The sequence below is a fragment of the Camelina sativa genome, chromosome 15 (assembly GCF_000633955.1).
Source record: "Camelina sativa cultivar DH55 chromosome 15, Cs, whole genome shotgun sequence".
Lineage (NCBI taxonomy): Eukaryota > Viridiplantae > Streptophyta > Magnoliopsida > Brassicales > Brassicaceae > Camelina > Camelina sativa.
In genome coordinates this window covers 8,844,724-8,859,940 of record NC_025699.1, presented here as the reverse complement: position 1 = coordinate 8,859,940, position 15,217 = coordinate 8,844,724, and the positions used below count along the sequence as shown (strand labels likewise).

The following is a 15,217-nucleotide window of genomic DNA, read 5'->3' as shown; positions in this document are numbered from 1 at the left end:
ATGACTTTCCTTCTATGCATCATAAGTGTTATCTAACCAAATAAAAGGGGGGCTAAGATCGAAAGAGTATGTGTTCAAGATACTATGTTATGTGAATCACTAGCTGCATAACTAAGACTGCTTGCGATAAACCGCTTCTTCTAGCAAAGAACAAGATGCTCCTTATCAAATCACTCAATCAGTGTGACCTAACCAAAAATTACAAAAAAAAAAATGCCTTCTTTTTTCCATTACTTTCGTAAAATCATCAAGGAGACAAAGGAGAAGACAGATTCGAAGAAAAAAAAAACTAGATGCTACTGCAATGAATGATTCAACAAAGCTTCATTCAAAACCCTTCCTTCAGCTCTACAAATGCAGGTCCAGAGATCAACTAAACCTTTCAACTCTTCGACGGCGCAGCTCATCTATAGGGAGATCATTAGAAGAAGACAATGCTGGTCCCTGATTAAGTGACCATCCATTTCCTCTAGCTCGTCCAGAGCCACACATCTCGCAAGCACTTAACCAACCAGAATTGTCATATGTACACGACTGACATCTCCAAATACCAGGTCCGGCTATCCCAGTCTCGCCTCTACCCACTCTTCCTCTCCCTGTAATCCTTCTTCTCCGAGACCTAACCATACCATTCAAAAACCTCAATGGCCAAGTCACTAGTCGTGTCACACCTCTAACCGCCAGAGTGACTGGATCAGATCCCGAGTAAGAACCCTTGAGCTTCATATAGAGAATACCAGCAAGGATCCCACCCAAATGCCCAAGAAACGAAGCATTAGGTACAAACATCTGCACCAGAACAAGTTCTGCCCAAGCAGCATACTTTGTCGGAACCAAGATACCATAAACACTGGAGTAATCCTCAGCCTGAGAATTAAGAACAACTTTCAAAGCAAAGAGAACACCAGAGAATCCAACAGAGTACTCGTTGTAATAAGCTCTTTCGTAGTCGCAGAAGAAGAGAAGCGATTTGGCTAAGAGCAAAGTGACTCCTTGGGACATACCAATAAGTGCAAAAACCATAGAAGCAAACTCAGTGCTTCCCATAGATGTCTCGAGCTTGATACCTTTCCAGAGAAGTGACATCATGTTGTATACTAAGTGAGGCTCGTTTACATGGTAGAACGCTGATAGAAACAAACGTTTCAAATCCTTATGCTGTTCAACAAAAACACACACAAATCAATATTAGAACTAATAATCTCAAATTGAGGATCTTGATTAGGTCAAGTTAAACAAAATCAATCCCTAATTTCCCCAAAATTGTCGAAATTACAATCAATTTCTATTGGAGAATGAAGGAATTAAAGGATTTGGGGGTTTTTTACCTTGAAGATGAGGTGAGGATTGAACCAGACCTCACTGATGTGAGGTATAACGGGATCGATCAAAGCAGGTCTGAGATAGACGAGAGTGTTCGCGGCAAGAAGACTCGCCGTCACCGGTGGTTTCCACGGCAGTCTATAGTATTCCGCGACGGCGCTTAGAGCGAGAAGCGGTAACATCCCTCCTCCACTTCTTCTCCCTTCACCAAAATTCGCCATTAGTGAATGATTCTTTTCTTCTAATCTTTTAATAAAAAACTTCTCTCAAAGTAATTAGGATTTATACATATATATATATATATATATAGCACAGCTTGGTCTGTACGAAAACAAGTTCTCTAGATGCTTCGTTTCACTCACATTTAGAACATGTGGGTCCCACATTAGGACCCTAATTTAACTAACTAATTCTCAAATCCCATAATTGAGAATTATGTTTAGTGATGCTTAATTTGGATTTTATTTATTGGAACAAAAATTTGTATACAAACGAAAAAAAATAAATAAAAAAAAAAAAAAGGAAAAGAACATTGAACATTGTGTTAAATATATAAGCATCTTGGTTTAGTGATTGTTGGTGTCATCAGGTTTAGGCCTAGTGTTAATAAGCATTTTACGAAGCATTGTGTTCTCGTTCGTCAGAGTTGATATCTTCTCTTCAAGCTGATCGTTGTTGTTCTGTAGCTCGTTAGCTCTTGATTCCAAATCACTTACATACACTTTCTTCCTCTCTCTCGCTTGTTGCGCTGATACTCTGTTCCTCAACAATCTGTTTTTTCATCACCAAATACTTTTTATTAACCATTTCAAATTCCACAATTAATTAAAAACCAGATGCAAGAATGGTTTTTACTAGCTCATTATATATACCTCTTGAGGCTTCTATACTCTTTATCAACTGGGTTACGTCCACGGCGGCGTTTAGCTGTGGAGACTGCTCCGTTTTGAGTCGTGTCAAGCTCCTGGTTATTATTCACTCCGTCGTCGGCACTGCTGCTTAAAACACATGTCGATCCAGCTGCTTCCATGTCAGGAACCATCAACAACTCCTCGTCACTCTCCTCTGATATGATTTATATACAAAGACCTAGTTTCTCAAAACCAAATTTAAGATACAATTAACTCAAAAACTTTCGTTGTAACACTTACCAGTTTTGTGTTTCTTGGGTGAAGAAGAAGAACTTGAGTGGTTCCCATTAGGTCGTTGAAGAGACATCAATATATTTTCTTCCTTTTCAGATTTAATTTGCTTCTTCAAGACCAAAGTAGAGAGGTAAAGAGGTTAAAAGAGAATATCAAACCAAAAGAAATTGCATCTTTCTTTCTTCTTTTGGACCACTCAAAGTCAGCAACTCGGTTCGAACACAAAATAATGATTATGAAGTTTTGGTTGGCTTATAAAAGAACACGTATCTTTATGTAAGACCACAAATGCAACAGTTTCAATCCAATGGTTGAAACTCTCAGCGCGTATATTATATGTTATTCTTGTTTTCTTTTTCCCATTATGTATATACGACTATACGGTAGATACCCGATTAAACTTATTAATTGATACATTGTGTTGTGTTTTTGCTTTTAAAGTCTCTTGTTCATGATTTCTTATGGAAACAAACCTTTATTGACAGAGCGTGTGGGTTTAACACAATGATTACTGTCTAGAAACGATACGAGCGTACTTGCAGACAAAGTCAGGGGCTGTATTGTGTCTATTTGCATGGCGTAATAGGCATGCACAAACTCATCATGTGGTCATCTATCTCGTTTTCTATTTCTTGGTACATAAATAACTCTCTCTTTTTCTTTTTTTTATAAAGACAGCTAACTAATGTTCTGAATTTTTAAAAAATAATTTCCATCAATTCTAAAATCAGTCAATCATTTCAAAGCATTTTTCATGGTTTGTCCTCATGTTCTTTTTTGCATGTACCATAACTAGTTTAAGTTTCACTATGTTTTCTTAGTCTCAACATTAAAATGTACTAAGCAAACTTCAACCATAGTCCATAGGGATTACATATCAGATGTTAGGTTTATGCGGAAACAAAAACTGGACGGTCGAATCGCTCTGTCTAGCATCTAACACTTTTTTGAACATTGTCATAATTTATACTAAAAATTTGCAATGCTATATACCAAACAGAACTTGATAGTTCAGCTAAAAAATTTAACAATATTCTTCTATATATATCGTAGATTAAATTTTGAGGGATGTGTATGAAGTCCTCCGGAACCGGAAAATCACACATAAATAATGTGAAAAAATTTATGAGGTTGTAAAGAAGAACACACTTAAACCTTCGTTTGTATTTTCGACCATACATATTTTTTGATTCAAACACATATCGACTTTATCAAAAAAAATAACAACTCATATCGACCGACCTATATATACATCTTCCCGGACCCATGATTCACCTTTTGATTTGTGCTCTTTTATTCGTTTTCCTCTGTCATACTATATCACAATACTCATGAGTTTGTGTATCACTCTTGAAGCTTGAAGGGACCCCATGCCTTAAAATCAACTAAAAGCATTTGATGTCTTTTTTTAGACGAAGTAGGAAGTACCATCCAAATAATTGATTTTCATAAGCAGCAGACATTCATTTTGTTTGTAGAGGACTATAAATGATTTGATTGTTTTGAAGCTGTATGCAAACGTGGAGATATGATTGCTTTTTGTCTATGCATGAACATGCCACGTTAATATACGAGTACATATCATGATAATGATCTTCATTTGCTATAACTTTTTGGCACAGTACTATTGCATGCCTCTCTATATTACTTCTACAAAACTTGTCCTTTAATTTACGATGGTTACTTAGAAATAATCGAGCTACAAGCTACGGTGATAATCTTTTATCGTTCACGTGTTCGGTCTGATAAATTGATGAGAGTAAAAACACAAACGTGTTTAGGAAGAATTAATATAAGACTCTCATCAATTTATCATGGTATCAGAGCGGTGAATCTCGTGGATCTCTATTCCTATGGGTTAGGGTTTTGTTTGCTTTTCTATGATGTTCTATCTAATGTCCATTGTTTTTCCTTAAAAAAAAATTCCTAATTGTTGCTTGCTTTTCACTCTTTTTATTTTATTCTTCATTCTCGTTAAGAAACTGAGCATATTGGGTTGGTTGTGTCTTTGGATTTTCCAAAAAAAAAAAAAAAAAAAGATATTGGTGCACAGATACAAGCTGATGCTTTAGTATATTTATACATTCGTGAATATACTAAACACTCTAAATCAATATTAATATTTATCTAATATATTATAGAATAATATTTTTATGATTTATATTTTCGGGTTTATCATTTTGATTGTCGATCTCGGTCGATCTCCAGTTTTTCATCTTTTAATATGGTCAGAATGAGTTTTGTGTTTTAAAAAACTTGAAAAAAAAAAAACTGATAAAACTCTTTCAAATCAAGATATGCGAGTAATAACTCCTTGGACATACAAAATATTGAAAAATGATTATTTATCTTTTTATAAAGAAGTTAGCTGATAATATTAGTCTTAAACTATAAAGAGGGCTAGACATTCATCATTAGACTACTAGACATTATAAAGTTAATTATATCGAAATTCTCACAAAGAAGGATCCCTAGAGACCAGACATGCATGTCCAAAGACAGATCGTATAATAGCTCATAGGAGTCTTATCGATCCAACATCCAAGGTAGGCTTTATAACAAAGTAAATATTGGAATACACTTCCCATGATGATTCTAGAATCTAATATTATCAATACAGCCAATGAGCATTATGTGATGTAACAACTTATGTCTACTCACCATAAATCAATGAATTTTATTTTTAGAATAAAAAGAAAATTAAAAGATTGGGCTCCTAGCTAAGAGAGACAATCGACAAAGCTAAAAGAGACATTAACAGGAAACGTATAGTTAAAGAAAAGAACACTGTCTGCTCCACAAAAACAACATACACAAAACTCTTCAAGGCTCCTTTATTTTTATTGGTTCTGCAATTTTCAATGGTCTGTAACATTAATGTGTCATAAGAGACAATTGAGTTTTCTTATCAACAGAAGAGGTCTAAAAATTTTTGATCCCCCAAAGTTCATAGTCTATATCAGATAGACTCAGTTTTCAAATATTGATGGTAAGAAAGTGAAAGTGATGTGATGCTCTGTTTCTGTTTACGGCTAGACAATAAAGCTTTTTTGGCCTTTATCTCTCCTAATTAAAGAATCTGAGCAGTTGAGAAATTTTTATAAAAAAATCAAAGCCCTTAACATTTTAGCTCCAACATCATTTGGACACATTCCTTGGATACCTCCTGTATACGGAAACTTCGAATCTTACATGTAAACAAATCTCAAAACCACAGTTTGACATTTTACTACTAACAAACTCCAAAGATCTAAACATATGAGTTAAGTATCTAATCGGGTAATTATTACAGTGGTTTTCAGAAATCAATGTGTGTTCATATATGGAAGATTGAAAGTTCATAGTTAATGTGGGGAACCTTTGTTTCTAATATTTGTTACATTTTTTTTTTAAATAAGTTGATTAAATCATTTTAAATTAAAATCTATGCTATCGAATCACCTACTAGTCTTTTATTGTTTACTAAACAGAGAGAAATAGAAAAGAGAGAGAGAGAGAGAGAGAGACATGAAGAGCACTTTCAAGAGAGAAGAGAAGGGAGCATGTAGTTTCAGTTCCAGGTGAAGTTGCCATCTTCAAAGGATCTCATCAATGGAGTTTTCTAACTCTTGTTCTTCATTTTCTTCATCCTCTGTCGACAGTACTAAACCTTCACCGTCTGAATCTTCTGTTAATCTCTCCCTTAGCCTTACCTTTCCATCTACTTCTCCACAAAGGTCTTCTTTCACATCACTTCTCTGTTTTCCCTATGTTCTGTTTTTGTTCTGTTTTAATTTGTCCACATTTGTGTTTTGAATCTTTTTGTGCTAATAGAGAAGCAAGACAAGATTGGCCACCGATAAAGTCTCGATTAAGAGATTCACTAAAGGGTCGTCGTCTTCCTCGTCGTGATGATGACACATCTCTCTTTGTTAAGGTTTACATGGAAGGTGTCCCCATTGGGAGAAAACTCGACCTTTGTGCATTCTCCGGCTACGAGAGTCTCTTAGAAAACCTCTCTCATATGTATGATACTTTAATCATCTGTAAGTAATTAACAACACAGAGAACTATGTTAAAAAAAAAACAACATCCAATGATCCAACCACCAAACCTAACACAATAGTACATTGTCTTTGGTTTGTAACAGGCGGTAAACGAGATAGAAAACATCATGTTTTGACATATGAAGATAAAGATGGAGACTGGATGATGGTCGGAGATATTCCATGGGAGTATGAATTATCTTATATCTTGATCTCATATTATTATATATTCATCGCTTATAGGTAACTTATCTCGTATTTTGGAACCGATGTTTTTTTTTTGTTCAGTATGTTTCTTGAAACCGTGAGAAGGCTAAAGATCACGAGACCGGAGAGGTATTAGAAGTTTAGAACCTTGGATCGTTCAAGGCTGTGGTCTCACAGTTTTGAGAAGCGAGGGAATAAGGCATTGAGGAAGAGACTTGACGTGGCTGCATATTGCAACAAAGGCGGAGAATTAATGCATATATCTATCTATATATGACGCCGTTGAGTGTGATTTTTTTCCCCCTTATAAAGAAATCACAATATCCAAGACTTTTTTTTTTTTTTTGGTTCTGAATAGAAATCTAAAATTTCTTATACGACATGTTTGTTGTAATCGTGTTCCTTCGAATGTGTACATGACTATGAAGAAAACACGAACGTTGTTACTTGTTATGGGGAGCACGAACGAACATGGAATGTGGTAGCGAAGAGAGAATGATTCTCTTTGATGATGTGCCTTCATGTCAATCTCGTTGATTCATTTTAGTATTGTTAATAATGAGGCCTGGTTAAAACCCAATAAACGCTTCTTACAAAGTCTGTCTAAAGCCCAAATACTAATATGATAATCACACAGAAAATAGTTAGGGGTGAAATTGGTAAGAAATCAGAATTCGCGGGCGATTCTGAAATAAACTATAATTTACTGCTCTAGCGCCGGAGAAGAAGAGAGAGATTGAAGTTTCCACCTCTCTCTCTCTCCGGCTCTCTTCCTTGAAAGCTCAATTCGTGAAATTGGAAGGGAAGGGTTTAGGGTTTAAAGATGAAGGCTTTAGGGTCTAGTGGTTGGAAAGGTCCCGTCAAGTTCAGGATGTAAGTTTCATTCATCTCTTTCCTCTATTCTTCTTCGATTACTTTGTTTGAAATTGATATCGAGTTTTCATGGATTCTATGGTTGGAGCTAGGCCTACTGCTGAAAACTTGGTACCTATTCGTTTAGACATTCAATCTGAAGGTCAACGTTACAAAGATGCTTTCACTTGGAACCCTTCAGGTTTCTCTCTCTCTTAAAAACCCTACCTTTTTGTTTGTCATCTTCTCCACTAGAAGCGCTTTGTTGTATTATATGTAAGTGGTGATTCACTGATTCTTGTTTTTTTTTGGTATTGGAATTAAGACCCGGATAATGAAGTCGTTGTCTTTGCCAAAAGAACTGTTAAAGACTTGAAACTTCCCTCTGCATTTATCACTCAGATTGCCCAATCTATTCAGGTTGTTACTTAAGTTTCTCTCTTCTGCTATGTTTTTGTTGTTAAGCTCTTTCACTTGTCATAGAGATGAATGATACGTTAAGCATTTTAGGTTACCGGTTAGTCTTTTGTTAGTTAGACATTCGACTTATTGTTTCTAAATCTTTAGGTTTAACTCAAGAAGAGACCTGATTGTAGCATTGTACCATGAGTTGTATATCTCTAGGATTACATTGTGTGATGTATTTATTGCTTTGGTTTTGCTCTACTCTGTTTTTGTAAGGGTTGTAATCGTTTCTTTAGAAATCTCTCTGCTTACATTGGTCATTTTACTGCTTTGTCAGTCTCAGCTCTCAGATTTTCGGGCATATGAAGGACAAGATATGTACACTGGTGAAAAGATCATACCAATCAAGGTATTATGATACAATATAACTTTTTTATCGTTCTCTCTTTGTTTATGAGTAATTTGCTGAAAAAGATGAAGTTTTAGAAGCTGATAAGCTATCTTTCCCTTTCTTTTTCAGCTTGATCTCCGAGTTAACCATACCCTCATCAAAGATCAGTTCTTGTGGGTGAGAATACTTGGTGATCTTGAACTGTTTCAACCATGATTTGGTCTCAATGCAGCTTGATTGCTGGTTTTGCAGGACCTAAACAATTTTGAGAGTGATCCTGAGGAATTTGCGAGAACCTTGTGCAAGGATTTAGGTGTTGAAGATCCCGAAGTTGGAGTAAGATAACCGTTCAATTTTTACCGTTTCATTATGCAATCAAATGAAGCTTGATTTTAAACGTTTAATACAATTGTTCTTTGGTTTCTTTTTCTCTTCTCTGAAGCCTGCTGTTGCCTTTGCAATAAGGGAGCAACTTTACGAGGTAGAAAATTAAATCGTAGCATTAAGATACTGTTAATTGTAATTCAGTATAATTTTTTACTGTCTTGAACACGAATGCCAAACTTACTGACCTATCATGTCGTTGTTTCTGCTTTCCAGATTGCAACTCAAAGTGTGGCTTCAGCTAAAGAGAGTAGATTAAGTAAGAAAAGCCGCAGAGGATCTGATCATGGTTCAGCGAGGTCTTTTCATGTTGCTCCCTATTTGTCCAATATATCTTGTGGTAATAGTAGAGCCTAGCTCAAACAATAAATTTGCATCTTTCATGTGCAGCAAAGCAAGTGGCCTGTCAATGGACTTAGTGAAGTTATTCAGCTTTAAGTCCAGTGTAGTTAGGTAAGTGATTATCCTGCCCACTTATATTTTCTCTCTGAAAGTCTCTTGTTAAGACCTGTTGTACGAATAACTCCTTGCATCTAGATTGTTTATAATATGATTCGAAATTGTTACCTATGTATACACTTATATGCCACCTCTCTTTTGTTAGTTAATGATCCCTTTGTTTGGAGCTGGTCCGTTCTCAGATTGCTTTAATAGTTGACCTCTGTTAATTTTAGATTTCATTGAACAGAAAAAAAAAAAAAAACTGAATCACTAGGTTGCAAGTCGTTTGATTGCAAATATTGATGAACTTCTTCGTGCATTGCTTATCACTAAATGAGAGTTTTCAAACAAAATAAGTTTTATGGGTAAACAAATTGACTTGCAAGACCAAGCAAAAGTGATAAAAAATAATAATAAGATCCATACATAACAATTTTGAGCGTGACTTTGACAGGAAAAGGAAAGACTTGGATGTTTATGAACCAGTGGTGGATCTGCTAACAAGTGAGGAAGTTGATGCGCTTGAAGCCAGGGAAGAAAGACATGCAAGGTAAAGCGTTTGTCGACATGTAAAATATTCCTTAGGGCAGGACTCCGAAAATGAATGATAAAACGAACTCAAAATGTGTTGTATTTTCCTTAACTGGAGTTTATGATCTTATTGAATTTCAATAACTGGAAACTTTGGAGTTTTTCAAAATGTTTGATGTGAGAAACCGAATCCTTTAGGTGATAAGTCATGGCAAATGTGCCATGGCTCATGGCTTAAGTTTGAGATTTCAGTTTAGGAAACCCTGGTTAAGTGAAACACCAGTGGGTGTAGAATGAGGAATCTGTAGATGATTATACCTCAATGGGACATGTTAGGTTTACAGAAGTTGAGTTGAGTGAGACCATCTCTTGATGAAGATGGTTCCCAAACTTTGAGCATGTTAAGAATGTTAGAGATAGTAAGAGAGAGAGAGTATGGATTTAAAAATTAAGGGGAGAGGACAAGGCACGTTGTGGGAATCAAGTGACCCACTTGAGACTTTAATAAGATCTCATCATCAACCATTAACCTCACTGTCGAATACGGTCGTACTTTTTCTTCTATTCTCTTCTCTTTCCCCACTTTTTTTTCTCATTGCCTGTTCAATGATTGGGTCCCCTTCAAGCTCAAGCTGCTGTCATCTTAATTATTTTACTTTTTTTTTGTTCGAAAATAAACAAAATTATTGGGTTTATTATTAATAATTTTGTTGGAATTTTTGTAGTTTTGTGTAGAGATTATTGATCAGTTTTTGTTGTGTAGAATTTATGAGTTGTACTTGTGCCCTATCCTTGGAAGGGTACATGGATAAACAAGTTAATGTCTTGAATCGGCTGATGCTTTCTTCTTTATTATAGAATCCATTTGATGAATAAAGTTAAAACTTGAAGCTGGTTTTAATATTCGGTGTAATTGTATAATCTTAATACTCGGAAGTCTCGAACCAATATAACATCAATCAACCTAACTGTAATTGAAGAAAACTATCTTACTTTGGTTCAACGTACTTCTCTAAATGAACATATAAGGTAACTAATAAAAAGAAAGATAATCATTTGTAACATTTGGGTCTATTTTTGAGTGTGAAAAACTGAATCTAACTGGAATTAAACCAAAAAAGATCTAAATGTTTTAGTTTTTGTGGCTACAAAAGATTTGGGTCTACGTGAGACGAACTTGTTTTTTTTTTGTTGACTAAAAAAGTAATGAGCGTAAAGCCTAAACTCTTTGTGTCTGTCCGAAGTTAGGGACGTCAGCTCAGTCGATGGTTGTGTGTATTGAGACAAAATTAGACCGTTACCGAAAGTGCAAACTGTTCCTAACTTCTACGTTATAAGAGAATGATAGAATAATTATAATTTCTCCTTTTTATATTTATCAATATTGAGTTACAATTTGTTATCATTTATTTACTAATATATATTTGACGGATTAGTTAGTTGGTCTAAACACAAAAGATGGTCGGTGACTTGAATTACGTACTGTTACATTGGAACAAATCATGACTCATTAACTCAATGATGGATTATTATTTTCCCTGATTGATAATTTAACACATGTGCAACTTAAGTCAATAACTGACTTTTACATTATGGAGAACTAATAACTTGAATTCTCAATCAAATAATGCTAATCATCTCACATACAAATGATATATGAATTCAAGAAAGACATTTTTTTCTCCAAATAAAAAAAGATCCCACCGTGATTTACTCTCAGGGATTATCAAAGGGGAACATGAAACCATCTAACTTCTCGACGATAACTCGTCGGAAAAAATATCCACTAGACCCTTAAAAAAGAAGCCACGACCACATAACAAGAAAGGACAAGGAGGAAGGAGGAAGGAGGAGGAGCAGGAGGAGGAGATCACCATGGCGGGCTAACACCCTTTTAAGATATGTACAAAAGGTTGATCATAATACCATTTTTTTGTGTGTTTGGTTTTGGGGTTAAGCAGTGAGGTTATTGGAGGAGTTAGATTTGTCAAGAATAGACCACATGACGAGAACGTCGTCATATCCACAAGCCATGACTTCTCCTTGAAGCTCTTGAACCATTCTCTTCTCGTGTTCTTCCCTCGCTTTCGCATCCATTCTTCCACCGCGGGAACCCTTCTTTGGTGATTCTTGCGGTTGGTTGAAGAATGTTGCCGCTTTCTTGAATGGTGTTGCTATTGTTTTCTTCCATGATGCCATTTTAAAAAAAAAGTTTTTTGTGTTTACTCAATTCTTGAAATAAAGTATTTGTTCTTTTTAATCAGAGATTCGGATTGAGAGAGCTCGAGAACGACTTGTTATGTGTATTTATACACGCACACACTCTCTCTCCCTCTCTCTATATTATATTTTAATAACAATTATTATTAATAAACTAAAGAGTAATTAGTAATGCTAAAGCAAAGGGGAGAGAGAGATAGAGAGAAAGAGGCAAGATCCGCGATAGGAGCTTTCAAAGTAATTAGTATGTTTTATTAACTTTTTTACTTTTTGTTATCCATTGAACATCGTTTAGGCCTCTCCCTACCCTCCCACATGCATCCCCACGTGATCTCTTCCTCTCTATCTCTTACATTCAATTTATCGACAAGTTGTGTAATAGTAGCATGTAACCAAACCGGATCAAACCGAACCAACTCAAGATGAAGCCACGAGTTTGCCTTTTCCCACTCCCTCGGTACTGACATTTGTAATCTCCAAGTGCTTACTGCAGTCTCTCATTCCCATCCACTTCCTATTTGATGTGCCCATCTCCCTTTTTTATTTATTACATCAATCTATGTAGATATTTCTTAATTTTTGCTCCATCATTTCAATAACTTATCTAGCAAACTGCAAACCTAGCTATAATCTTTTATGAGTTATATATGAGCGAGAGATACTAGATGCACACTTCTATGACGTGTGCAAAAACAACGTATGGGTTATAAAGCTTAGAGTTCTTCTGTTCTCAGAGACATATATTGTATAAAAACGTACTCATATAAATATGTACGTACCAATTAATTATAGTACGTCTACAGCAAAAACAAAATCATGATTAGTAATTAATGTTAAAGTTAGTTAATCAAATTTGGTGGCTATGAATAAATGTATATACTACTAAAGAATTTAAAGGACCAATATGGCATAGGGGATTGAGGTGGGCACAGATTGGTCAGCAATAGCCCATGTGAATTCCACATGTTTCTCTGCTTCTCTATCTCTTTCTCTTTTCATACATCTCTTTGTATTTATAATTTTTATAACCTATTTTTCATATATAGTAGATATATATCATCGTATAATAATTCATTTAATCGATAAAAGTATACAAAACGTCAAATGAAATAAATATTATAAAGAGATATCAATAGTTTTGCATTGCACAAAATTTTCTCTCTTTTTTTACTTGCACTTAAACTTTTACTTCTTTGATAATCTGAACATCAACATTTTGTTGACTTTTTTAAAATTAGTTAGTTGTTTAATCTGAGAGTTGGTTTGGTAATCCAGTTTTAGGTATATATATGGTTTCATACTTAAATTAAATGAAATTTTCTGTTTTCATATATACCTGCTTTAGATATAAGAAACTTATACCTTTGATTTTCAGTTTTGAGTTTTTCTTTAATCGAACAACAATTTTAATACGGAATTAACGTTACTAAATTCAATCGTGTCCACGCACCAGATTACAAGATTCCTTTTGCATGTACACGATACATTATCTATCTTTAGTTTAAGTAAAAGGGAACCCAAAGTAGTAAAATTGACGTAGCTTAAAAGTAAGGATTTCAATTTTGATGTTTTGATATTAGATTTTAAAATTAAATAAATGCTTTAAAAAAAGCATCTTGTGCATGAGAGGAACCGTGGCAGTGCATGTATCATCTTCTCGTTACAATAGAATCTGTTGTTTTAATCTAAATCCTTTTCTATAGAAACATTATAATTAAAAGTCTGACTCTGCTCTTTTTTAATTTGTTTATAGCATCCCACATGACAGCCAACGGACTCTGCTCATTGGTGCGTAATTATTTTCTCTATCTCTCAAACATTTTTGTATTTGATACTATAATAATATAGAGAAAAAAAAAAGAGAGTTAAATATATAAATATTGTAGAACATGATTTGGTTCGTGGTTCTATGATCACACATTCGGAGGTACCCTCGAGACACGATGGATTTAATCAAATGGGTATAACTTTTTTTATGGGTTAATAATTGGTCATAACTTAGAGATGTAGTTTCTTGCTTCTACTAATTTTAAAATTTGTGATGATAATTTAAAGAAGAAAAAAACAAGACAAAGTCCTGCAGTTTTCAGAAATCGAATCCTGATGGTTATATTCAAAATTATATATATATAAATGTTTTAATATTAAACTGGAAGAAAAATAGACTTGATTAGTTATATTTTGGATCACTGAACTGAACCAACCAATCTTCGAAGAACAATTCGAATACTTAAGTTTTTACATTTGTTCCATAATTTTTTTTTTTTTAAAGATACAAAACTTGTAATAGTCATACAAGTAAACCGGATGGACAGTTGTAGTGTTGACCGGATGGGTATTTGTTAGATTTTTTCCCAAAAGGTTTAGGTCGGTGAGGTTCAAAAATACTATTACAAGAAAACAACATTTTGAAAACAAGAGATTATAAAATCTAAAGAGTAAAGAAGTAGAAAAAGAGGAGCTAAATTGTTTGTTTGTTTCTGTGTTGACTGATGAAAACTGGTCGGTCCGTAATATTAGGTGACTTGGTACGATTTTTTCCGGTGCCTCCCTAACTCTGACTTCTTCCTTTTCCCCTTTTTCTCTCCTTACACACTTTCCTTTTTTTTTTTTTTCTTGTAACGTTTTTTTATAATTCTTTTCAATGTTTTAAGATAAAGATTTTCAATCAGCTTTGAGTTGACTTATGACCTTTATTTTCGCGTTTTGTGCCAAATAATAAAAGTTATACATTTATGGTTGTTGAAATGGTTCTTACTGTACTTGAAGACTTGAAAGTGTTTATTAGGGGCAATGTACTTGTTACGCCGACACATAAATAAGGGATAAAGTTTTCTCAAAATGGTTTTTAACTGGCAAAAGAAAGCCCATGGGTTGTACAACTCTATACAGATTTAGGCCTATTGATTTCTATTTTTCTTTTTGCTGATTAAGGTCTAATGGTCTATGTGCGCTGATTATGTAACTCGGCATTATAATAAAACCTCGAATTTGTAATTTATTAACAAATAAAGTTTTTAAAAACAGTTCTAGTGTCTTCTTCCTTGTCCATAAGAAATGTGGTTTTGAATTTCTCTGTTTTTTCTTTTTTTGGTAGGAAGTGAATTTCTCTTTTATAAATCGGAAAAGTAAACCAACTCGAAAATGAAAAATAACAATTGTACAAAGGGTAGGAGAGATTGTTTTGTCTATAATTTCTCTCATTTATTTTGTGTACACAACCTCTCCCTCTCTCTTTCTCATCATATAAGGAAGTTTCAATAAATTGTGAAGTAAGATTATATGTAATGATA

General features: G+C 34.4%; 5 protein-coding genes across 5 annotated transcripts; 2 read left to right on the top strand and 3 right to left on the bottom strand.

The window, feature by feature from the left end:
* On the bottom strand, nucleotides 122-1,621 carry LOC104746106 (rhomboid-like protein 14, mitochondrial). Its single transcript, XM_010467510.2, has 2 exons — nucleotides 1,329-1,621; nucleotides 122-1,158 (listed from the first exon to the last, which is right to left on the bottom strand). The coding sequence occupies exons 1-2, from the start codon at nucleotides 1,542-1,544 to the stop codon at nucleotides 370-372; spliced, it is 1,005 nt and encodes a 334-aa protein (XP_010465812.1). The 5' UTR covers nucleotides 1,545-1,621; the 3' UTR covers nucleotides 122-369.
* On the bottom strand, nucleotides 1,784-2,678 carry LOC104746104 (transcription factor HY5-like). Its single transcript, XM_010467506.2, has 3 exons — nucleotides 2,475-2,678; nucleotides 2,196-2,388; nucleotides 1,784-2,094 (listed from the first exon to the last, which is right to left on the bottom strand). The coding sequence occupies exons 1-3, from the start codon at nucleotides 2,539-2,541 to the stop codon at nucleotides 1,890-1,892; spliced, it is 465 nt and encodes a 154-aa protein (XP_010465808.1). The 5' UTR covers nucleotides 2,542-2,678; the 3' UTR covers nucleotides 1,784-1,889.
* LOC104746103 (auxin-responsive protein IAA31-like) lies at nucleotides 5,887-7,148 on the top strand. Its single transcript, XM_010467505.2, has 4 exons — nucleotides 5,887-6,184; nucleotides 6,282-6,493; nucleotides 6,598-6,682; nucleotides 6,782-7,148. Exons 1-4 carry the CDS (start codon nucleotides 6,060-6,062, stop codon nucleotides 6,834-6,836), a joined length of 477 nt encoding a protein of 158 aa, XP_010465807.1. The 5' UTR covers nucleotides 5,887-6,059; the 3' UTR covers nucleotides 6,837-7,148.
* LOC104746102 (chromatin structure-remodeling complex protein BSH) lies at nucleotides 7,391-9,873 on the top strand. The gene is made up of 10 exons (XM_010467504.2): nucleotides 7,391-7,573; nucleotides 7,666-7,754; nucleotides 7,878-7,972; nucleotides 8,295-8,366; nucleotides 8,478-8,525; nucleotides 8,601-8,684; nucleotides 8,791-8,829; nucleotides 8,949-9,031; nucleotides 9,123-9,185; nucleotides 9,628-9,873. Exons 1-10 carry the CDS (start codon nucleotides 7,524-7,526, stop codon nucleotides 9,725-9,727), a joined length of 723 nt encoding a protein of 240 aa, XP_010465806.1. The 5' UTR covers nucleotides 7,391-7,523; the 3' UTR covers nucleotides 9,728-9,873.
* Nucleotides 11,206-11,962, bottom strand: LOC104746100. The gene has a single exon (XM_010467503.2). It carries the CDS (start codon nucleotides 11,901-11,903, stop codon nucleotides 11,658-11,660), a length of 246 nt encoding a protein of 81 aa, XP_010465805.1. The 5' UTR covers nucleotides 11,904-11,962; the 3' UTR covers nucleotides 11,206-11,657.